This window comes from Taudactylus pleione, unplaced genomic scaffold (genome assembly GCF_031769625.1).
Source record: "Taudactylus pleione unplaced genomic scaffold, aTauple2 ptg000331l, whole genome shotgun sequence".
NCBI lineage: Eukaryota > Metazoa > Chordata > Amphibia > Anura > Myobatrachidae > Taudactylus > Taudactylus pleione.
Window position 1 is genome coordinate 5,009,703 of NW_028284732.1, and position 24,552 is coordinate 5,034,254.

The following is a 24,552-nucleotide window of genomic DNA, read 5'->3' on the forward strand; positions in this document are numbered from 1 at the left end:
TTAGAACTCTCTCAAATCTTACCATCCAACAATGCAAAGCATATTGTTGCACCTGGGCACACCACTCACTAGTTCCGCCACTGGCACTAAGAACATACTTAGCAGTATATAATATATGTATAAATTAAGCTCAGTTTACATGGCTATGTATTAGAATATCTGGTAATAAATAAAGGTGATGCTCTTAGTGTCAGGCCTGGCGCTACTATTATGCAACTTTAGTCAGTTGCTTACAGTGTCTAATTGGGCGCACTCCATCCTATCCCTCTCCCTTTACTATTTTAGGCAGCTGGTAATAGTAAACACTACGGCAGCCACAGGGTATCATAAGTGTAGATGATCATCGCGATGGTGCGCCGATGGTGCTCGTGTACACCGGTGGATTTCCACTGTCCATGGACAGTGGGCATCTCAGGGCTTTCAATCTCCGGCGCTCGCAATTACAGAAGGGGAAGGCTGAGACTAGTGATTGCATATTAACCCGGCAGCGAATCCGAAAAATAATGCAGCCACGCATGCATGAGCGTTCACCTCTGGATCCGGCCCTGTGTTAGTGAGGAATTCCTTGACAACTCATCAGCAGCATCTGCTGTGCTCCGCATGGGCTGAGTGACATCACATAGACACACAGCCAATCAGAGCACAGGGCCTGATTCAGAGGTGGACGGACATTCTGAGCAAACATATGGTTACTCTAATGTCTGATAATGCGTCCAATGTCTGCTTGATGGTGTGACTTTTAACGCAATGCAGTGGATAAGAGCTACAGCCTGTGGGCATTTCAGTAGGAAGCCCATCGACTGCGGCATTAGCATAAATTTGTAGCAGCAGCTGCAATAAAAGGCTCAGCCGCTACTTCACCTCTGTCAATCTCTGAATCAGGGCCACAGTGTGTGACCTGCCTTTCACACCACCTAAGCCACAGGGTAAGCTGCAGAGGAAGAGGTGTATGACAGTGTGCATAAGATTTCGAGTCTGTGTGTATCATAGAGGGAGTTTTACTCAATGTGTAGGAGAAATGTGTTTATGTATGTACAGTATATGAGATAAGGAACACATGGAGGGGAAAGTTATAAAGTGGCATGGTGGGGGATTGGGGGAAGTTATATAGTGACATGGTTGGGGACATTATAAAGTGGCATGGTGGGGGAAATTATATAGTAACATGGTAGGGGAAGTTATAAAGTGGCATGGTGGGGGAAATTACACAGTAACATGTTGGGGGAAATTATAAAGTGGCATGGTGGGGGACATTATATAGTAACATGGTGGGGGAAGTTATATAGTAACATGGTGGGGGAAATTATATAGTAACATGGTGGGGGAAGTTATAAAGAGACATGGTGGGGGAAATTATAAAGTGACATGGTGGGGGAAGTTATAAAGTGACATGGTGGAGGAAGTTATAAAGTGACATGGTGGGGGAAGTTATAAAGTGACATGGTGGGGGAAGTTATAAAGTGACATGGTGGGGGAAGTTATAAAGTGACATGGTGGGGGAAATTATATAGTAACATGGTGGGGGAAATTATATAGTAACATGGTGGGGGAAATTATATAGTAACATGGTGGGGGAAGTTATAAAGAGACATGGTGGGGGAAATTATAAAGTGACATGGTGGGGGAAGTTATAAAGAGACATGGTGGGGGAAGTTATAAAGTGACATGGTGGGGGAAATTATAAAGTGACATGGTGGGGGAAGTTATAAAGTGACATGGTGGGGGAAGTTATAAAGTGACATGGTGGGGGAAGTTATAAAGTGGAATGGTGGGGGAAATTATAAAGTGACATGGTGGGGCAAATTATAAAGTGACATGGTGGGGGAAATTATATAGTAACATGGCGGGGGAAGTTATAAAGTGGCATGGTGGGGGAAGTTATAAAGTGGCATGGTGGGAGAAATTATAAAGTGGCATGGTGGGGGAAGTTATAAAGTTACATGGTGGGGGAAGTTATAAAGTGGCATAGTGGGAGAAATTATAAAGTGGCATGGTGGGGGAAGTTATAAAGAGACATGGTGGGGGAAATTATAAAGTGGCATGGTGGGGGAAATTATAAAGTGGCATGGTGGGGGAAGTTATAAAGTGGCATGGTGGGGGAAATTATAAAGTGGCATGGTGGGGGAAATTATAAAGTGGCATGGTGGGGGAAGTTATAAAGTGGCATGGTGGGGGAAATTATAAAGTGACATGGTGGGGCAAATTATAAAGTGTCATGGTGGGGGAAGTTATAAAGTGGCATGTGGGGGAAGTTATAAAGTGGCATGGTGGGGGTAATCATAAAGTGACATGGTGGGGAAATTATAAAGTGGCATGGTGAGGGAAATTATAAAGTGGCATGGTGGGGGAAGTTATAAAGTGGCATGGTGGGGGAAATTATAAAGTGGCATGGTGGGGGAAGTTATAAAGTGGCATGGTGGGGGAAATTATAAAGTGACATGGTGGGGGAAATGATAAAGTGGCATGGTAGGGGAAGTTATAAAGTGGCATGGTGGGGGAAGTTATAAAGTGGCATGGAGGGGGAATTTATAAAGTGGCATGGTGGGAGAAATGATAAAGTGACACAGAGGGGGAAATGATAAAGTGACATGGTGGGGGAAATGATAAAGTGGCATGGTGGGGGAAGTTATAAAGAGGCATGGTGGGGGAAGTTATAAAGAGGCATGGTGGGGGAAATTATAAAGTGACATGGTGGGGCAAATTATAAAGTGACATGGTGGGGAAATTATAAAGTGGCATGGTGAGGGAAATTATAAAGTGGCATGGTGAGGGAAATTATAAAGTGGCATGGTGGGGGAAGTTATAAAGTGGCATGGTGGGGGAAATTATAAAGTGGCATGGTGGGGGAAGTTATAAAGTGGCATGGTGGGGGAAATTATAAAGTGACATGGTGGGGCAAATTATAAATTGGCATGGTGGGGGAAGTTATAAAGTGGCATGGTGGGGGTAATCATAAAGTGACATGGTGGGCGAAATTATAAAGTGGCATGGTGGGGGAAGTTATAAAGTGGCATGGTGGGGGAATTTATAAAGTGGCATGGTGGGAGAAATGATAAAGTGACACAGAGGGGGAAATGATAAAGTGGCATGGTGGGGGAAGTTATAAAGAGGCATGGTGGGGGAAATTATAAAGTGACATGGTGGGGGAAATTATAAAGTGGCATGATGGGGGAAATTATAAAGTGGCATGGTGGGGGAAATTATAAAATGGCATGGTGGGGGAAGTTATAAAGAGGCATGGTGGGGGAAATTATAAAGTGGCATGGTGGGGGAAATGATAAAGTGGCATGGTGGGGAAAGTTATAAAGTGGCATGGTGGGGGAAATTATAAAGTGACATGGTGGGGCAAATTATAAAGTGGCATGGTGGGGGAAGTTATAAAGTGGCATGGTGGGGGTAATCATAAAGTGACATGGTGGGGGAAATTATAAAGTGACATGGTGGGGGAAGTTATAAAGAGGCATGGTGGGGGAAATTATAAAGTGGCATGGTGGGGGAAGTTATAAAGTGGCATGGTGGGGGAAGTTATAAAGTGGCATGGTGGGGGAAATGATAAAGTGGCATGGTGGGGAAAGTTATAAAGTGGCATGGTGGGGGAAATTATAAAGTGACATGGTGGGGCAAATTATAAAGTGGCATGGTGGGGGAAGTTATAAAGTGGCATGGTGGGGGTAATCATAAAGTGACATGGTGGGGGAAATTATAAAGTGGCATGGTGGGGGAAGTTATAAAGTGGCATGGTGGGGGAATTTATAAAGTGACATGGTGGGAGAAATTATAAAGTGACACAGAGGGGGAAATGATAAAGTGAAATGGTGGGGGAAATGATAGAGTGACACAGAGGGGGATATTATAAAATGGCATGGTAGGGGAAGTTATAAAGTGACATGGTGGGGGAAATTATAAATTGGTATGGTGGTGGAAATTATAAAGTGACACAGAGAGGGAAATTATAAAGTGGCATGGTGAGGGACATTATAAAGTGGCATGATGAGGGAAATTATAAAGTGGCATGGTAAGGGAAATTATAAATTGGTATGGTGGTGGAAATTATGAAGTGACACAGAGGGGGAAATTATAAAGTAGCATGGTGGGGGGAATTATAAAGTGGCATTGTGGGGGAAATTATAAAGTGGCATGGTGGAGGAAATTATAATGTGGCTCGGTGGTGGAAATTATTAAGTGATACAGATGGGAGGAAATTTATAAGTGACATATAAGGGAAAATTATAAACTGACATAGAGGGGGAAATTATAAAGTGGCATGGTAGGGGAAATTATAAAGTGGCATGGTGGGGGAAATTATAAAGTGGCATGGTAATGAATTTATAAAGTGACATGGTGGAAGAAATTACAAATAGTGGGTGGATTTATAATGTTACATGGTGCAGGATATTATAATGTGACAATGGGCCTGATTCAGATTTGTTTACAAACTCAATCGTTTTTGTACAAATCCGATGGTTCTGGGTCTGCGCAGGTGCACAAAGGGCCCTGCGTGATCACTTGCAGTCTCCCCTTAGCCACAGCATGATTGAGGGGACGGCGACACGGACCGCTCTACAAAACGGGAGTGTGATGCCGCCGTTTTGTTGGCGTGCTGAGCCCAGGGTCTTCCTGGACACAGACTTTCTGGAACCAGCAGAGAAGTTCCGACATACATATATACACACACACACACACCATATATTATATATTTCTACATTACATTCAAAATTTGTTCTCAACTGGTGACCTACAGTATGCTGCTTGTGTGGCAATACTGGTTTGCTAAGCCGCCTGGTGTTCATACCCAGTACTACTCCTGGTACTCACCAAGCTTACATTGCACCAATCTATGCTGAAATCAACTGCTTCTGGAATCATGCATAACTCTGGCTTCAATCCTGCTTTACAATGCTGTCGGAACACTGGACTCTGGGTCTCATAAAAGCACTCTGGAAAGGGGACAACCGATCCCACCTTTATAAACACCCTGCAAGGAAGAAGCATATGTGTCTTAAGTTTAAACTAACCTTTCCATAAATGTTATATTACTGTCACCCTTGTATCCAGCCCATCTGTGTCATCCCTGTCTGTCTGCCCCCTCCCCTTAGAATGTAAGCTCTCACGAGCAGGGCCCTCTTCCCTCATGTGCTTCTCCTTCACTTGATTATACTTTAATATACAACAGTACCCCACCCTTGGCTGCCGACAAATGCTGCTTATCTAAGTGTTATGCAGCAATGTATTAATCATGTATCTGTCCTGCATTGTTTGTACTGTTAATAACTGTTTTCTTGTGTGCTCATTTGTTTATGTACATTGTAAGGTGCTGCGGAACCCTTGTGGCGCCATATAAATAAAGGATAATAATAATAATAAAGGTACTTTGTTTAGTTGATCTGTCTAATCATCATCGGTGTTCAACATAAGGACACTGGATTTTCGGTGAAGCCTAACACCTATTATTTAAAGAAAGGATTGCTACAGTTGGAAAGTTGAATGACAAATACAAAATGAAATTCTTATTGTATGTAAAAGGGAAGAAAATTGATTTTTCTGGGAATACTAATAAATGCTGGAAGATTACTTTCTGGGAAGTGGGAAGTAATACATAAATATTGCGCTGATGTTTTTGCTGTAAGTGCTGAAGCTGATGTTGGTTATTGCACCATGACCCCTTCTAAAATGCCTTTTACAGTAATTAGTATATAGTAAAGGACCATATAATGTCATTCATTAGTACCTTATGTAACAAGAAATATATTGTCATATTATTTTTGTTATGAATATTTGTATAAAAGGTCTTGGATTCTCTCTCTATCGTATGTATTGTATAATGTGCTTCCTGATGTAAATTATAAGGCTGCCAATCACTGAGAATTTCTGTAGCCATACAAAAGCACAGGATATGCAGTCTTTATGTTGACATTCAAAATGCTGACATGGTCTGAATGTCGACATGGGCAAGATGTCGACTGTGCATAATATCGACATTGTCATAATATCGACAGACAGAATTTCCACAGTCCACTTCAGTGTTAGGGTAGGCTGCAGTTAGGGTTAGGGCTAAAGTCAACTGAAAACAATGTGTTGACATTGTTATAGAGGAGCGCGCTCTTTCGCTGTCTCCTTTGTACAGTGACGCACTGGCAGGATGATGTCACTGCTATACTAGTGAGCATGGGCGAACTTTGATAGTGCCACTGTGTACAGTACGACAGAACTGCACGGACTCTCTGTGAGACTTGTTACCATTGCCACAGCCATTACTGTATTACCACTGTTAAACCTGTGTCCACTCTATGCACCGCTGTTACCAAATAAATCCACCATTCTTCTTAAGGACATGTGTGGACAAAAATCCATTTCACATTCTGCTGACACCTACTGAAATCAAACAGGTTATATCAATAGGTTTTTCAACAGGTTATGGGCCCAGTACACAGAGTTTAAAACATACAAAAAGTTCTGTATTTGGATCAAGATAGAATATGCTGAGAGGCTAAGGTGAGGAAAGTTGTGGAAGATCACAAATGACCCAGGTGGCAATCCAAATCCTGATGAGGTGGACAGAGCCATGGGGATCATTAACCCACCTGAAGAACAACACAGGTATTCCATAATTCAATGGAAAGTGTCAGTACATGGATAGCCCTACAGGCAGCATATGAAGATAAAAGTCTGATGTGGAGGATAAACCTGAGGCATACACTGTACAGTATCAAACTGAGTGCATGCAGAGACTTTAATGAGTGCATTGCAAAAAAGTTGTTCATATCTCAACAACTGACATCTGCAGGAATCCAGGTGACCAACGAGGTGGTTGAAAATGGGGATGCTGCAAAATCTGATGCCTGAATTTGATTTCTTGGTAGTTGCTTTGGAATCATGTGTGACTAAGCTATTAAAACAGATTGTCAGGGCTAAGCTGCTGCAGTTTCAAGAACGCATACCGGTTGAGACAAATGCTGAGAGTTCTGCTTTACTCACAGAGGACACTAAGCCCAAAAGGCCTAAGTACAAGTGTTTCATATGTCACACAGTGGGACATAAGGCCTCTGAACACAGATTGAAATAATCAACTGGTGCACAAAACAACTGTGAAAAAAGAAATGAGTCAGCTTTAAATGCCACAGACAGTTACAGAAAGGCTTACTGGTATATGGACTCAAGAGCCACTAGGCATTTCAGCTGCAATCAAGAATGGTTTACACCATTGAGCACGTGACCCTATGTCAGTCAGGAGGATAGGAGACAGAGGGCCTCATTCAGACCAGCTCGCGAGCGCATAGCGCTCGCAAGCAGGTCGATGGTTGGGCAGTGCGCACGCGAGCCCCGTAGCGAGTGAAAACTTCACTCGCTCGGGGCTCCCAGCAAAACAGGGCAGCTGTCGATGTTGATCGACAGCTCGCCCCATTTCGGAGGCGGGTCCGGGAGGTGGCTGCACAAACGGAGGCGTTCCCGAAGGAACGCCTGCCATTTGGGGGCAGCACTACTGACATCACACGTGATGTCAGTAGTGAACTTCCTGCTCTATTAGAACAGGAAGTTCACTGGGGCTTGCGGTGGACGAGACCCTACCACAAGGGTCTCATCGCAAGCCCGGTGGTCACGATAATCGCAACCATCGCCAGGCCGCCCGCACAAGCTGTGGGTGGTCACCCACAGCTATGCGAGCGGCCTGGAGGTGTATTTTTTTTTTTTTTTTAAATCCGCCCTGATTCAGAGCGAGTGCTCACAAATAGTGAGCACCTCTGAATCAGGACCAGAGTCCCAACAACTACGAAAGTCGGACATTTACAGTGCATCTGAGAATTCAAGGTGAAACCATAGACACAGACATCCAGGATCAGGGCCGACTCAAGGGACAATCTGTCAGTGCGCCTGCACAAGGGTGCCAGTACCGCTGCCTGCCCGGCTTCATGAGAACCCTGCCCTCTACCCGCACTCTAAAATTATTAGTTGAAAACCTTAGGGGGAGGGAGCATGAGAGAGAAGGAAAAGGCAGTGTGAGTGTAGATCAGGACGGCTCTGGGTGGCGAGAAACCTAGCGCCGGCCCTGTCCAGGATGTGTTATTCTTACCAGCTCTGGGGACCAACCTTATCACCATAAGTGTCCTAGAAGACAAAGGATTCAAGGTGAAGTTTGCAGAGAACAAGTGTGTTGTGCAGAATAAAAGAGGGACTGTAATAGCAACAGTAACCCGGTGCCAGCAACTATACGTTCTAGACACGGAGGAATGTGGTGCAATGACAGCCTCTGCATTGAGCCAGTCTATGGAGCTGTACAGTATGATAATGAATAAAGGTTTAGCCTACCCCTAGTCCCTTTCCAAAATCAGCAACCAGAGCTGAGGCAGGCTTGGTGCGTTTCAGACGTGTGTTATCTGGTAGAGGTAGATTGATGACCACAATAGTCACAAATTTACTTCATTAAAGCTAACAGTGAGGTACTAAACAAAATTGCAGACTACAACAGTTTGGTGGAGTCTCAAACAGGTCACAAACTGAGATGTAACAATGGCGGGGAATATGAGAATAGAAGTGTAGCTGTCGTCTTGAAGAAATATGGCATAGAGAACCAGCTAACCATTGCATACATGTCAGAACAGAATGATGTCAGTGAGCAGGTCAAACTCACAAATGTGGAGAAAGGGCGGATTATGCTGAGTGACACAGGCCTAGAAAAGAGTTTTTGGGCAGCAGTAGTGTCTACTGCAGTATATCTGAAAAATGTGCGCCTACAGTAACTGTGAAAAGCAAAACACTGTGTGGTCTGGAAGAAGTCAAGCGTCATTTATCTCCGAGTCTTTGGATGCAGAGCATATGCACACATTCCTATGGAGAAGAGGCGTAAACTGGATCCCCAGTCAGTTGAGTATCATGCTTGGATACTGCCAGCAAACTAAAAGATACAGACTATGGGATATTACAAACAAAAAGCTTATAAAATCTAGGGGCATAGGACCCGATTCAGACCCGCTCGCTAGATACGATCGCTCGCATCCAGCGTATGCAAATTTGTCAACATGGGAAGCGATTGCTCGCCAAGGCATAAGCACACCCACTTTGGCGGTGCGAGCGATCGCTCTGTGTATGCAAACACCCATTAGCGTATGTTGAGAAGCCTACTAGCGCACGTTATCTTCAGGAAGTGTATTAAGACATTGGTACATCGAGCACCATCAGAAGCTAACGCAGCGCTTGTGGTTGCCTTACCCTGCTGCAAGCGCTGCGAGGAATTCAGTGTAAAAACAGGCAGGTGACGTGTACTATTACGCTGCCTGTTAATTATGCACGCCTTAAAAACGGCGTTGAAACACCGAGGCACGCCTGCATTCGCACCTCCATACCCCTGTTATTAGGGTCCTGCCCCTGTTACCACCTACAAACGGCCTCTCCTGTCACTCATTTCACTGGGCTATCTTTGCTGGGTGAGCGAGCGGGCTGCGATCGCACAGAGTAGTTCGCGCACGCGCAGAACAAAGCGTGCGCATGCGTGTTTGCAAACCATCGCACCGCTTGCGAGCGTGTCTGAATGAGGTCTATAGTGTTCTATGAAACAGCGCCACCTAATGTGAAGCTGGAACAAGAACCGCAATAAAAGTTTATTACACTGGACATGCCGACAGCTGGAAGTGTGTCTGATTCTGAGACTGCTAATGTGGATATCCAATCCCAGAGCAGGAGTTCTGTGAGAAGCAATAAAGGAAAAAGTCCTAGGAGATACTATGAAGAGTTCACAAATATCGCTTTCTGTGAACCATAAAATATTCAAGAAGCAAGGTCAAGCAATGACTGGGAGGATTGGAAATCAGTAATAGATAAAGAATTGGCACCACTGGATGATAATGATAGTTGGCCTGTTGTAAACATGCGAGTCACTGCAATACAGTCAAGAAAAAGTGGGTCGTTTGTAAAAAGCTAAATACAGATGAAAATATTGCTGGTTATAAAGCCAGCCTTGTCACTAAAGGATATACACAATAATTCAGAATTGACTACGGGGAAATCTTCTCGGCTGCTGCAAGGTACAGTACATTACTTTAAGACATTGTCATATCTGCCATGCATGATTTGCTGCTGTACCCATTAGAATTTGACTCAGCTTTCTTAAATTGAGAATTAGTTAAGGAAATGTCAATGGAACCTCCTGAGCATTAAAATGAGGACATGTTCTATTAAAAAAAGCAGAGAAAGAGGAACTGAGGAAAGTTCCTTATCAAAATGCTAATAGAAGTGTAATGCATACTTGCCTACTCTACAGAAACCTGCGGGAGGCTCATGATTTTTCAGGTAACCCCCTGCCCCCCCGAAAGAGTAGGCACTTCTCCGGCATCCAGCTCACTTCCTAGTGAAGTGAGCAGAATGGAGAGAATTTTTCCGTGGATCAGTGGTCCGCGAGTAGGGGACAGAGCCTAATGACGCGATTCTATGAGAGTCTGAACATTTGGCCCCGCCCCCTATTTAAATATACGGGATTCGCTGCATTTTACCATGAGTGGCAGGACTTAATGATGCGGGTAGTCTGGCCCTGCCTCGCATCGCCACCCACCTGCATCTCCTCTCCCAGCATCTCCCGGCAAGGAAAATCTAAAAGAAGGTAAGTATGGTTTAATATATGCAAGTTTTGGAACTTGTCCAGACATTACACATGCTGTGATCCGGATGAACCAATTTGCATTTAATCCTGGGAAACAACACTAGACTGCAGTTAGGAGAACTGCAGGCTACTGTTAACGCTTAGCTCTCAACTTCATTGAATCTAGAGTAGACAGAGTTTCAAAGTCTGGAAATTCTGCATTGAAATTTTTCTGTGATGCCGATGGGGGATCAGATGAGGATGATCGTCCTTCATATACAAGACATACTTGCCTACCCTCCCGATTTGATCGGGAGCCTCCTGAAAATCGGGTGCCGCTACCGACCTTCCGGGAAGGCAGGCAAGCCTCCCGGCTGCCTGCGACCCCTCCTATTCCCCCGCAATTACATGTAAAGCCCCTGCAGCGGGGGACGGCTGTGACACGATTCACGTGGAATCGCGTCATTTTGGCCCCGCCCCCTGCTTCACACTGCCTGTAATAATGGCAGTGTGTAGCGGGGGTGGGGCCAAAATGACGTGATTGCTTGGCTCAGCCCCCTTCCCCACCCACAAACACTCATCATCTAGCCAGCCCCACCCCGTTTGCTGGCCACGCCCCCCCCAGTCATGCCAATCCGGCTGCTCCCTCCCGGAAGGGGCAGCCAGATAGTCGGCAAGTATGATACAAGATATCTTTTTGTACTAGCAGGCACAAGTATCAGCTGGGCAAGCAGAATGCAACCCACTGTTGCCCTATCCACCAGTGAGGCATAGGCACTTACAGAAACTGCAAAGGCAGCAGTTATTCATTTTTTTTTCTTTTTCTTTGTGCTTCACTACTGGGGGCAATACTCGGGGGACATCACTACTGGGGGCAATACTCGGGGGACATTACTACTGGGGCCAATACTCGGGGGACATCACTACTTTGGGCAATACTCGGGGGACATCACTACTGGGGGCAATACTCGGGGGACATTACTACTGGTGGCAATACTCGGGGGACATTACTACTGGGGGAAATATTCAGGGGACATTACTACTGGGGGCAATACTCGGGGGACATCACTACTGGGGGCAATACTCAGGGTACATTACTACTGGGGGCAATACTCGGAGGGCATTACTACTGGGGGCATTAATATTGTGGGCACTACTACAGGGGGCATTACAACAGGGGGCATAACTACTGTGGACATGACTACAGGGGGAATGATTACTGGGGGCACTAGTAATAGGGGTATTGCATAGGGGGCACTGCATAAGGGGCACCACTCCAGGGGGCACTACTAATGGGTGCACTGCATACGGGACACTACCACTGTGGGCACTGACACTACTGTGGGCTCTGCATAAGGTCCCCATTGGTATACCCCTAGTTCGTCAAAATTTAATAGGGGCCCCCACATGTTTGTTGCCCAGGGGACCCCACAGACCTCAATCAGCCCTGAATTTATTAACATCACTTATGTATTATGTCAGTATAGATGTGTTTGAACATTTTAGATTTCCTTATTGTCAGTCATATAGTTTATTTTTTTTTAGCATGTTAATTAAGTGGAATACTTCCAGGACATGGAAAAGTGTTTTGTGCAGGGATGCTCAAACTGGATTCTCAGAGCAGTTTAACGAATTGGTCCAAAAATGTGCAACATTCTTTGTATTTGCTCACGTTATATTAATTAAACGCAATAGAGCTAGACTAATCAATTATGTGTTCACAATGTTTGAGTATGCAAACTCAAGCCGATTCGCTCGTAACCGACTCGATGGTTTGGCCTGCGCACGCGCAGCGGACGCACTGCGCGTGCGCAAGCCCCGGAGCGACAGAGAAACTCTGTCGCTCCGGAGCTCATTACCAAAGGGGCAGCTGTCGATGTTGATCGACAGCTGCCCCCGTTTGGTAGGCGGGCCAGGGGGGGTGGTTTCCAAAACGGAGGCGTTCCTTTACGAACGCCTACCGTTTTGTGGGCGGCCGCACTGACATCATCAGTGATGTCAGTGGGGAACTTTCTGCTCCATCAGTGCATGAAAGCTCCCTGGGGCTTACGAGTGCCCAGACCCTACCCTAGGGTCTGGTCATAAGCCCAGATGGTCGCGATGGTGATCACCATCGCGACCATCAACCTGGTCGGTCGTTAAGCTGTGGGTGGTAACCCACAGCTTAACGATCGACAAGGAGGCGGCCGTTCAGGATGCAAGCGGCCGCCCTGATTCTGTGCGACCGCTTGCATCTAACGACCGCCTCTGAATGAGGTCCATAGTGTTAAGAGCCGTTTAGTGTGCCAACTTGCCTGACCTTTGTAAGTATAATAGATTGGCAGGGGCATAGGGCAGTGGTATGTAGTTGTTTAAAAGGGGCACAGGAAAAAAAGATAAGGATGCTGTGTACAAATACCCCTCTTTATGTCCTGGCAGTGGAAGTGGGATTCTCCCACCCTTGTCCAGCGCTGATGTTATGTTAATGACAGTGAGTCTCTCTGTATTCCAAACATCCTGTAGGGGGATCTCAAAATTGTGCTGGGCTTCCGGTAGGAGCATCTCTTCCACGTCCATATTCTGAATCATGAATTCAGCCTGATACAGGGGTGGCACATCTAGAAGTTGATAATGAAGATGAACAAATTATTAATATTGGAGAAATAAATAACTTGATTTGATCAGAGAAAAGGTAAGATGAGATAAATAAAAAAAACATGATGAAGTCCCAAGAACAGATGTCTGAAGGGTCATACAGGCTGGAAATCTGACATGATGGACATGAAATGGTGGCAAATATTGGGAAACTAACAAAAGGAAAGCATAAATGAGCAAAACAGTAGAATAAAACTATCACATGTATTTAAAGGAAAAACCCATTCCACAAATCTAGACCAAGTCAATGATCAATACTGAAAGTAGCACAGAATTTGGGAATCTGAGTAGTGTTTGGGGTTATATATACTAAGCAGTGGTTGTCAAAGCCAACAATCATTTGACAGATAGATTTAAAACGACAATAGAAATAATGCTAAATCAGGATTTCTTTGCATTTACAATTATTGCCATTTTAATAATTCCATGTGAGAGCATTCCTCTAATAATAACACTCAGCCCAGGATATGGGTTTAGTTGAGAGCAATAAGTAGCAAAGAAATTGGCAGCAGCAACATGACTGGCAAGCAGTCATTAATGCAAGCACATTCTCTCCTTGCCATCACCGATGAAGGAATATATAACATTGAACAACATTTTGGGCCAAAGGAAGGGCTCTTTATCAAGACAGAGCCACAATAAGGGCAATACAACAATGTTTTTTGCAGAAATGTCCACTTTTAAAAGAAAATGTTAGTGCTGCCTCTCATTGCTATTTGTCACTTGATTAGTGTGATCGCACTTCTGAGGCTCTGGTACTTTATACGGGTTGGGTATGAAATGCCGACGGCCGGGAAGCCGTCTGACTACATACCGATGCCGCAAGTCTGAAAGTTGAAGATCCCGTCTAGGGCTAGAAAGTACCCTAACCTTCCCCTCTCCCCCCCCCTCTAACCTCCCCCCGGTGGTGCCTAACCCTAAACTCCCCCCAGGGGTGTCTAAACCCAACCCCCCCTCCCCACACCCTAAACCTAAACCTCCCGGGGTGGTGCCTAACCCCAACCTCCCCTCGGTGGTGCCTAACACAAACCCCCCACTCCCCGCACCCTAAACCTGACCCTCCCAGGGTGGTGCCTAACCCCAACCTCCCCTCGGTGGTGCCTAACACAAACCCCCCACTCCCCGCACCCTAAACCTGACCCTCCCAGGGTGGTGCCTAACCCCAACCTCCCCTCGGTGGTGCCTAACCCTAACCAACCCTCCGCGCACCCTAAACCTAACCCTCCCGGGGTGGTGCCTAACCCTAAGTCCCCCCGGAGGTGCCTAAACCTAATCCTCCTCCCCTGCAGCTAAGCGCTAACAGTGCCCGGCTTACCTTTGTTCGGGAAGCCATCTGCCTAGATTCTGGAGTCGGGATCTAAGCAGGCATAGGGATTTCGACGCCTGCCTTCAGTCCCGCATCGGGATTTAGACGCCGAAAATTTAGTCAGATGGCTTCCAGGCGTCTGCCTTTTGACCGCATCCCCTTTATACATGCACCATTATTTACTATTCAGCTAAGAGCTGGAATCACTTACCAGCTGCAGAACGAATGTGGAAAATGATCTTTTCTTGAAAAATTTCAAATGTGTGCCTGTTATACACAGTTACCTAAATATGAAGAATTGGGCAATATATTAGACTGACCAGTAAATATGCAATATGTCAGCATTCCAAAGTATAATTATTTTACTTCTATGAGTTCTTTCCCTGGCTTGATCGGAGATCCATACAGATAAGCACTGTGCCAGGGAGAGCGCTGGGTATAACGCAACCATTGTGGCAGGTCTGGGAACCCTTCCAAATTAGCATGAAAGGAAAATGGGTGAGTACGGACATTACCTGGAAACAGAAAAGATAGGATTGAAATAGGTACGTTAGCCAACTAGACAGTACAGATATATTATGTATTTTACTATTTTACATTTACATTAGCTAAAATTCTTCTCATTTATATATATGTGCTGGTATTTTCATGGTAATGATATCCAACTTCAGTGCGATGCGAACATTGAACTGTTACATTGAACAGGTAACTTTTTAATGCTGAGTATTGAAGCATTAAAACATATTTGATAGGGACAGCAAACAATGAAAAGCAAAGAGAGACTGTATTAATGGAGAGGGCACTTCACACAACGTTCCAGAATTGATTTGGAAAACCAACAGAAATGCATTAAATGTCCATAGACAAAAGCAGGTGGGGATTCTGGTTGCCTGGAAACCCCCCTCCTCAGCCCACACCATGATGACTACAATAGAAATAGCATATAAATAGCATATAATACTAAAGGTGCATCTTTTTAAGACCTTCTCAGTGTCACAAATGAAATAATTAGCACCATCTCTTGATCTTTTAAAATGTGTGATCCAGTAATAAATACACTTGTGGACCACTGGAAAACATGCACTGTTAGGGATGCACTAATATAGACCATCTATAGGGTCAGTTATTAATACTGTATAATAATACACTATCCAGTGCATAAGGAGACCAGTGTGTACATATATGTCCAGGGCAGTGCTAGGTTCTTTTGCTGCTCCCCAGAACTTACTCCCATCCATCTGGAATGGAGCCCACATCTGAAATAAAAACACTCAGCTCAGGCGGGGTAGCGCTACTTCTGCATATAATGGCATACCTTCTGACAATATTAAAATGAACCTCTATATACCCCTGCCTGTACCTTCTAAAATCCTTCCTATAAACCTCTAAGGATGACGCTAATTTGCATACGCAGTCATACAATAAATAGAGACTCCAGACTCAAAACATGTGGTTCCGAAGCACAAAGTATTATTCAAGTAAAAGTACAGTCAGTTACACGCTATGATCTGTGTACAATTTAGCGCAAAGGAATTATACAAACCCCAAGTACAGTATACATACGAATGCGCTCTGGACCAGATCCCGGCATTCAGAAAGAAAAACCTCTGTCTATCAGCATTCAGCAAGAAGACTACAGACCCAGTGTTTGAGCACACATGTTTATACCCCCCCAGAATAGACAGGACAATAGAGAAGTTTCTTGCTTATGCCATTGGTTCCCATGGGGGAACCATCTGTTACAGAGCGTTTAACAGGCTGCTTCAAATAGACTCAACCCAGCCTCCAACAACTAGGGGTCTCTGCCCACCCGCCCCCTAACAGTCATCCTAACAGTTGTTCATAAAATATACATTTTGTTGTTTGAAGTCTCTGCGATCCATAACTCGAGAATGCATGATGCGATCGCCCCACCGATTACACCGGAATACTGTGGAAAGAGTACGCATCAATACAAAACCAACACGGCTGTCTTAACATGTATAAAACCTTAGTTATCAAATATCTTTATTTCTCAGCATTTAAACTAACTGAACCAACTTAAATCATATACTTTAAAGCTTATTAAACCTTATGTGTGAATATGTAATGTGTGAGTATTCGGGGTTTGATATAAAGACGTATTAATGTGTGTATGAGGAAGGGTGCACTTAACTCTCACTAAGAGAACATCTTAACAGTGTGACATGCTGAGCCAGATAGTTCCACATGTCCACTCTGTCAGCAGTCCCGCCCACCTGTCCCAGACTTCAAAAGAAAAAACTCTTTATTCTCCCAGTCTCTTGTGTGAAATGCAATAGCCCAGCTACAAGAGACAGACCTAAGATGACACTCTAGTCTTTGAAATCATGTCATTGCAGGAAGCCTGCTAATGTAAGGTGTGTATTCGAGCCAGACCACCTGTAGTGAGAGCAGACACTGTCCAGGAAGCTTATCTACACAAGCTAGTTGTCACGTAGTCATTTGCTTTATTCAGCTAATGCAATCAATTTTGGCATACTGTAAAGTCATTTCTGAAATATATCTTTTATAATACGTAAAGTCATGAAATAGGCTTCTGGTGAATCACCGTAACTTGCTAATAGTATTATCGCCACATGTACTAAAGTGTGAGTTTATCTAAAATGGCGCTAAGGCGGCCATCTCGCAAACTGGTGTCTTGCAGCCAGTCGCAAGATGGTGTCGCTGCGCTTCAATTTTAAACTGATCTTGTCTCAGCCAATAATCTAGTTTCAACAGTCCACCCTTTGATAGCGAACAACATGCTATCACAATCTGATCTTAAAATGTAATTTAGGCTTACATTTAAATATTATTTAGTGTTATTATGGGATGGCACAAGGTGGTTCTTAATCCATCAATAATGTGTCTCTAAGTGGGGACATAAAACTACTATTATACGCACACCGCGGATCTTGGAAGATCATGTGTAAGGTGTGGGTATGCACCAGTCTTATAAAAGCAGTCTTGAAGGGGACTTTACATTATCTGAGGTGTTTTAAAAATAACATTTCAATAATACATTCTATGCATGGCTAAATATAATACATTAAATGATGGTATTTCCTAGCTCAGGGTTGTAATGCAGTTCTGTATTTACCTCGGTATTCATACTGGCCACTATCATAATTTCATTCTTTTGTTTTACTCTATTTTTACATTTTCCACACTTCAACACAATAGGAACACACCGGACGCATATGCCAATTATTATGATGACAATCAGTATAAGGATTAAGAATTTGCCTATGCTGGCGATCACTTCCTGGACCCATTCCCCTAGACCTGAGAACCATTTCACTGGGTTCAGCTATGAAACCCATCCATCTATCTTCTCCCCTACTTCAGCCACTGAAGCGTTATGGTTCTTACGAAATTCCCACTTTCGCTGCAGAATTTCATCCATCTTCCGGTCTATCACCTCCTTAGGGTCGCTGGTATCATTGGTGACATAGGTGCAACATTTTACTCCAAATTGGGTGGCTAATGTTACGCAATACCCTCCAGTAACAGCAGTTAAATAATTCAACACTAGCCTGTGTTGCACCAGTTCTTTCTTGTACGCTTGCAATTCTCTCCCTGTATACCTGAATGTGTCATCGTACATCTCGGTGATATTATCTATCAATTTAGCAAGTTCCTGTATATATCTAAAATTTAATGTACCCCGAGCGATCCTGGTGGGATCCAATGCGACTAGAAATTGAAAGCCAGTTGTCTCACTGATTAACTGAGTGGCTTTATGTACGTCACCAGGTACCATATTTCTTTTGCCTCTGTGCTCATATTGTGTGTGAAGATATGGTGATGGTGTGTTTTTATGTATACCAAGCATTTCAACATGTGTGAGGGTCATAACTTCGGGGACTACTCTTCCCAGGTAACACAAACCTTCGGAAATCGGGGAGAGCCATTTATACGCTTTTCTTCCACAGATGAAATATACATTATCAGGGAGAACATAAGGAATGGTATGCATCATTATCATTAAACACATTTCCCTTGCAAACAATCCTATTTCTGGTTCTTCCATCTGGTACATGCGTTCTGGCTGTATTATTTTAGCACAGTAACCATTTGGCACCTTACCAATAATTTCTTTGGTGGAACTCAATGTATACCGATACCTAAAATGTTTCCCACCAGACTTAATGGAGCGTAACAGATCATGGTTTATGGACTCATTATCAGCTCTTTGTGAGAAGGTCATCGTCTGATTATTCCCCGTCACTTCCCAACTTCCGGGTCTATTGGGGTTGGTTATGTTTAAGCACAAAAGTGATCTATCTACATGGAATTGATGGAGTTTGAAATGAGGTGGTTTGGATGAGAGAAATTTTCCGTCCAATGTTTTCCCTTTTTGCAATTCTAAAATTTCCGTGATATTCAGCGGAAATGGCACCAACCCTACGTTATGCTGTCCCTGTGGCACATGTGAACACACCCAGCAATCAGTTTGATTTAACACTTTGGCTACCATACTATGATAATCCTCTAGAGGATACCCACCCCAGTACGGATTATATTTAGGTTGGCACCGTTGGATACAGTTCTCATCAACTAGGGACCCACAAAGCTCACAAATACAGGAATCTTCAGACGATAAACCTCCACAACTTCCCCGAGTATCCAGAATGACAGCTCTCTTAACGATAACAGTACTAAGATTGGTCAGACACTCCCCTGATTGGCATTGCACTCCTCCTGACTCCACTCCATCAGCACTGCCATCAGCTCCCATTTCCTCAATCGGTCCCCCATCACAGACACTGGATATCCCCGAACTGACCAGGATGGTGAACAATCTAAAAGAGAATATGAAAATGAACACAGCAGGCCTGTCCATTGTCACAACAAGATCTGCAAATTTCTCTCAGTTCAGGTATCTCACTACAACCTGTTCAATCCTCCCGGAACAAGCTCGCGATTGACAGGTCCACGCTATCAGCTTTGTCTCCGACTTGTTTCTCCACCGGTTGATTGACCTTTTTGCAGTGAGTGGAATGGACCCAGCTATCTCTCTCGGCCACCTTCAAAGATGTAGTACTCGTCAGCAGCACCTGGTATGGACCCTCCCACCGATCAGTCAAACAACCTGAACGCAAGAAATTTCTGATCATTACATATTCTCCTGGTTCAACATCATGACAGTTAGTTTCAGGCATATCATTAGACAACAATTTCAGTTTCTGCTGCTGTTGCTTTAACTGCTTTCTCATTGATATAAGATACTTTACAGTTACCTCGTTGTTACCCTTCAGGTCTTCGTGTGGACTGATAATCAAATGAGGTTGTCTACCGAACAATATTTCAAATGGGGACAGATTCAGTGGAGGTCTAGGAGTGGTCCTTATGCTATGTAGGACCAAAGGTAATGCTTCTGGCCATCCTAGTCCAGTCTCTGCCATGATTTTACTTAGCTTATTTTTAATAGTCCCGTTCATCCTCTCTACCTTGGCACTGGCTTGCGGTCGGTAGGGGGTATGAAGTCGGCTATTAATACCCATCAGCTTACACATATTTTGAAAAACATCACCTGTGAAATGGGTACCCCTATCACTCTCGATCATTTTAGGGATACCGTACCTGCATACAAATTCCTGAACTATTTTCTTGGCAGTGAATGCAGCAGTATTAGTGGCCGCTGGGTAGGCCTCAACCCAGTTAGAAAATACGTCTGTGCACACTAATACATACTTAAGGTTCCTGCAGGGTGGTAATTGGATGAAATCAATTTGTATCACCTGGAAAGGTCAATCAGTCGGTGGAATGTGGGACGGTTCGGTAGGGATCACTTTCCCTATGTTCTTTCTCAAGCAGGCCAGACAGGACATTGCTATCTTTTCTGCTTGTGAAGAAAAACCTGGTGCGCACCAGTATGCCCTCACCAACTTGCACATACCCTGTTTACCCAGATGAGTCAGGCCGTGTGCTGCCTCAGCCAGGCTGGGGTAATATGCCTTGGGGGCTACTGGCTTACCATGTCCGTCCCTCCAGAGCCCAGAGGACTCTTGCCCACATCCCTTGGACTTCCAAATGGATTTTTCCAGAATTGAACACAAATTTTGCATCTCAATTAATTTCAGCATATCAATTGTTTGAAATGACATAATTGTTTCAGTTGGAGAAAACATTTTTAACCCTGCTGCCCATTTTGCAGCTTCATCAGCTCTGTTGTTGCCCAGTGACACCGGGTCATCCTCACACGTATGGGCTTTGCATTTAATTACTGCCATCGCTTTGGGCAGTTGGATTGCTTCTAAAAGATATTTTATGTGTCAGGAATGTGCAACTGGTGTGCCTGCTGCTGTCATAAAATTTCTCAGATGCCATAGAGCCCCAAAATCGTGTACCACCCCGAACGCATACCTCGAGTCAGTGTAAATGTTAGCAGATTTTCCTGCTGCCAGTTCACATGCTCTAGTCAGTGCTACTAACTCTGCCACCTGGGCTGAGTGAGGAGGACCAAGAGGTTTAGCTTCTATGATGTCTGTGTCATTTACAACAGCATAACCTGTACATAATTCACCTGTGTCTGTTTGTCTATGACAACTCCCATCCATATAAAAAGTTACATCCACATTCTCTAAAGGTGTGTCATGTATGTCAGGTCTAGCAGTAAAGGTCTGATTCAGATATGTCATACAATCGTGCGTATCATTATGTCTGCCGAACTCACCTCCCGCCAGCAACTCCTCTCCTGCCACCCTTTGTATATCATGTTGTACATATGGTAGGTATGTTGCTGGATTCAGTGTACTGCAACGTTTAACAGTAATATTTGCAGGAGCGATTAGAGCTAGTTCCCATTTGGTGAACCTAGCCGAGGAGACGTGTCTGGTTTGAGCTGAGTTCAACAGAGCAGATACAGCATGGGGAGTGTAGACAATCATATCATGGCCCAATACTACATCCTCACTTTTACTCACCAATAAAGCGGTAGCTGCTACACTTCTCAAACAGGTGGGGAGTGATCTTGCCACAGTGTCCAATTGGGCACTGTAGTATGCTACGGGCCTACTGGCATCACCATGTTTTTGTGTAAAGACACCTGCAGCACAACCATCGGCTTCCGTACAATACAAATCAAAAGGTTTTTCATAATTGGATATTCCCAAGCAGGAGCTTTCATCAGACTATCCTTAAGATTAAGGAAAGCCTGCTCTGATACCTCTGTGGTATGACACGATTGGGTTTTGTGGAAGAGACTAATTCCTGTCAAGGTAAGGCCAAAATAGAAAAACCTGGTATCCACATTCTACAGTATCCACACATTCCCAAGAAGGTACTAATTTGCTGTTGATTCTGCGGCAGTGTCATGTTTTGTATGGCCTGGATTCTATCTGTTGTAAGGTGTCGTAACCCCTGGGTTAGGCAGTGTCCCAAATATTTTACTCTGGATTGGCACGGCTGTAGTTTGTCCTTAGCCACCTTGTGTCCTGTTTGTGAGAGATGAAGTAACAAAAGTTTAGTATCACTCAAACATGACATAAACGAGTCAGAACATAGCAATAAATCTTCCACATATTGAATTAGAACAGATCCATTGGCAGGTTGAAAAGATTGCAAACAGTTGTGCAATGCCTGGGAGAAGATACTGGGGCTGTCTATGAAACCTTGGTGTAACCGTGTCCATGTGTATTATAAACCTCTGTATGTAAATGCGAATAGATACTGACAGTCAGGATGGAGAGGCACAGAGAAGAAAGCAGAACAGAGGTCAATGACAGTGAAATGGGTTGCATTTGGTGGGATCTGCATCAAAATGACAGCTGGATTTGGCACTACAGGGAATTGGCTCTCTACTACCTTATTAACACCTCTAAGGTCTTGTACCAGCCTATAACCCCTCCCACCATTCTTCTTCACCGGGAAAATGGGACTGTTGGCTACACTAGCTGTACGAACTAAAATTCCCTGTTGCAATAATAGCTCAATTATTGGAAAAATTCTACCTCCTGTTTTAGTGGGTACTGGGGAATTTTTGGAGCTTGCCTACCGCTTTTTAAATTTACCATTACGGGACTTACATTTGCCATTAATCCAGTGTCCTGTCCATCTTTAGTTCAAAGGGAATCTGGAATTAGGGACAACATTTCATCTACCTGTGATGGAGTTTCATTTAAAACTGTAGAGTGATACATTATCCTTTGAGGAGTATCTAACATATCCCGCACCTCGTATACCATTCTCTCTGGGATATCTAAAAATACACCATCAGGGGTGCAATATATAACACATCCCATCTTACATAACAAGTTTCTGCCCAGTAGGTTAGTAGGAGCCGCAGCAGCCAGGAGAAAAGAATGCCTGGTATGCAACGGCCCAATAGTAACCTCTGTGGACTTTGGTAAAGGATAATGTTCCACTTTACCTGTTACACCCATTGTTGGTACTGTCTCGTTGGTCACCTGCAAATTAACGGGAGATTTTATCACTGACCTGGTCACCCCTGTGTCTACAAGAAAAGGATATTCAGTACCAGCTACATCAACCATCATGACCAGTTCTTCCCTAGTACTTCCCGTTAACCTGACTATCTGTAGACTACAGGTATGACCTGACCCCTAGCGTTGGCTACCATGCTCCAATAAAGCATTTACGGCTACAATTGGAGCTGGTACCTGCTGAACATTTGCTGGCCTTTGTGCATATCCCTTATGGGAATATCCAGATCTTCCCTGATGTGGGGTCCCTACTCTTTTTACTGTACAGTTTCTACTTAAGTGTCCTGTTTGTTTACAGTTAAAACATGTTTGTGTATCGGGTGAAGACATGTGGTGTTGTGAGGTTTGCGCAGAGGGTAAAGGTGGTGGATATGGGTAAGGATAGGGAGGGTAAGGGTATTGCGGGGGATAAGAAGTTGGTGGGTAGCCTGGGACCTGTAGTTGCATCGGGTTAGTGGGATAGAGTTGTGTTGTTGCGTGAGGTTAGTGAGAGCACATACTTGTTCAGAAGTGAGTGTGTGTGCAAGTGCAAGTGTGTCTGTTGGCTGTGATGTTACCGTCATTCCCTCCAGAGCTTGTATACTGACAGCCATTAGTTTTTCGCTCTCGGCTTCTCTCTTCTTGGAGATGTTTTTATCATGTTCAATGGCGGTTTCTATGAGGGTATCTATTGTTAGTCCCCGCCAGCCAGGCTATGAGGTCTGAACCCGAGTTTTTAAACTCTCTTTCAGACCGTTCACAAGTACTGTGACTCACCCGGTGGTGAGTGCTATCTTTAATATCCTCTATCCCAGTGTACTGGGTGATAGCCTGCAGAGCCCGATCGCAATAATCTTCTGCAGTTTCACTCTCCTTCTGCTTAATGGTGAAAATTTTGTTCCAGTTAACTACTACTGGAAAATATAAACCCAATTGAGTTACAATGCGGAAAATGTTACCTTGGTTTACTTGGTCTGTTAAGGGAACGTAACCATCCAATACTCAATCCGTGATAAATTTTGTCACGTCGGTATTGCGTGGCAGACAGGCCCTTAACACCACACGCCAATCTTTATTAGTGGGTTCATGTGAACTACCCAAATTTCTCAAAATTCTTTGACATTTGGCTAATTCCTTTTTGGGATCGGGGGAATCATTTATGATGGAATTTAGTTCTGCTCTTGTCCAAGGACAATGCATTACTACTTCCCTCGTGGGCACTATACCGTTTGCATCTGCATATCCATTTGGAAGTTATTGTCCGAATGGCATACAGACCGGTAGCGCTGCTACCTTTGACCTGATTACCTGGCTGGGGGTTTAGTCTGCTGCTGCTACGTATGGTATGAACAACTTCCTCTACGGGTGCAGAGGGCATTAACACTTCCCTTGCAGTTACCGATGGAGATGGCGGCACCACTCGTGATTGTGGTGATGCAGCATCTATCATCTGCACAGCATGGGAAATGGCAGACATTACAATAGGCTCATCATCCGCATCATGAACATTTTCTTTATAATTGCTTAAGAGAGGGTACAAGTTGCTTGTTACATTTTTATGGGTATTTTTGGTAACTGTACTTGCACCTCCATCCACATAAGGTGGGGGAGGTGAGCGT

General features: G+C 44.3%; 1 protein-coding gene across 1 annotated transcript in view; it reads right to left on the minus strand.

Annotated features, from left to right (window-relative positions):
• SGCA (sarcoglycan alpha) overlaps positions 1-24,552 on the minus strand; it is a 52,278-nt gene that overhangs the window by 14,627 nt on the left and 13,099 nt on the right. The window contains exons 3-6 of the mRNA XM_088443601.1: positions 14,874-15,022; positions 14,719-14,791; positions 12,966-13,164; positions 4,816-4,975 (exon numbers count right to left, since the gene is read on the minus strand). Of these exons, the coding sequence (XP_088299727.1) occupies positions 4,816-4,975; positions 12,966-13,164; positions 14,719-14,791; positions 14,874-15,022 (581 nt within the window). The remainder of the gene's footprint in view (positions 1-4,815; positions 4,976-12,965; positions 13,165-14,718; positions 14,792-14,873; positions 15,023-24,552) is intronic.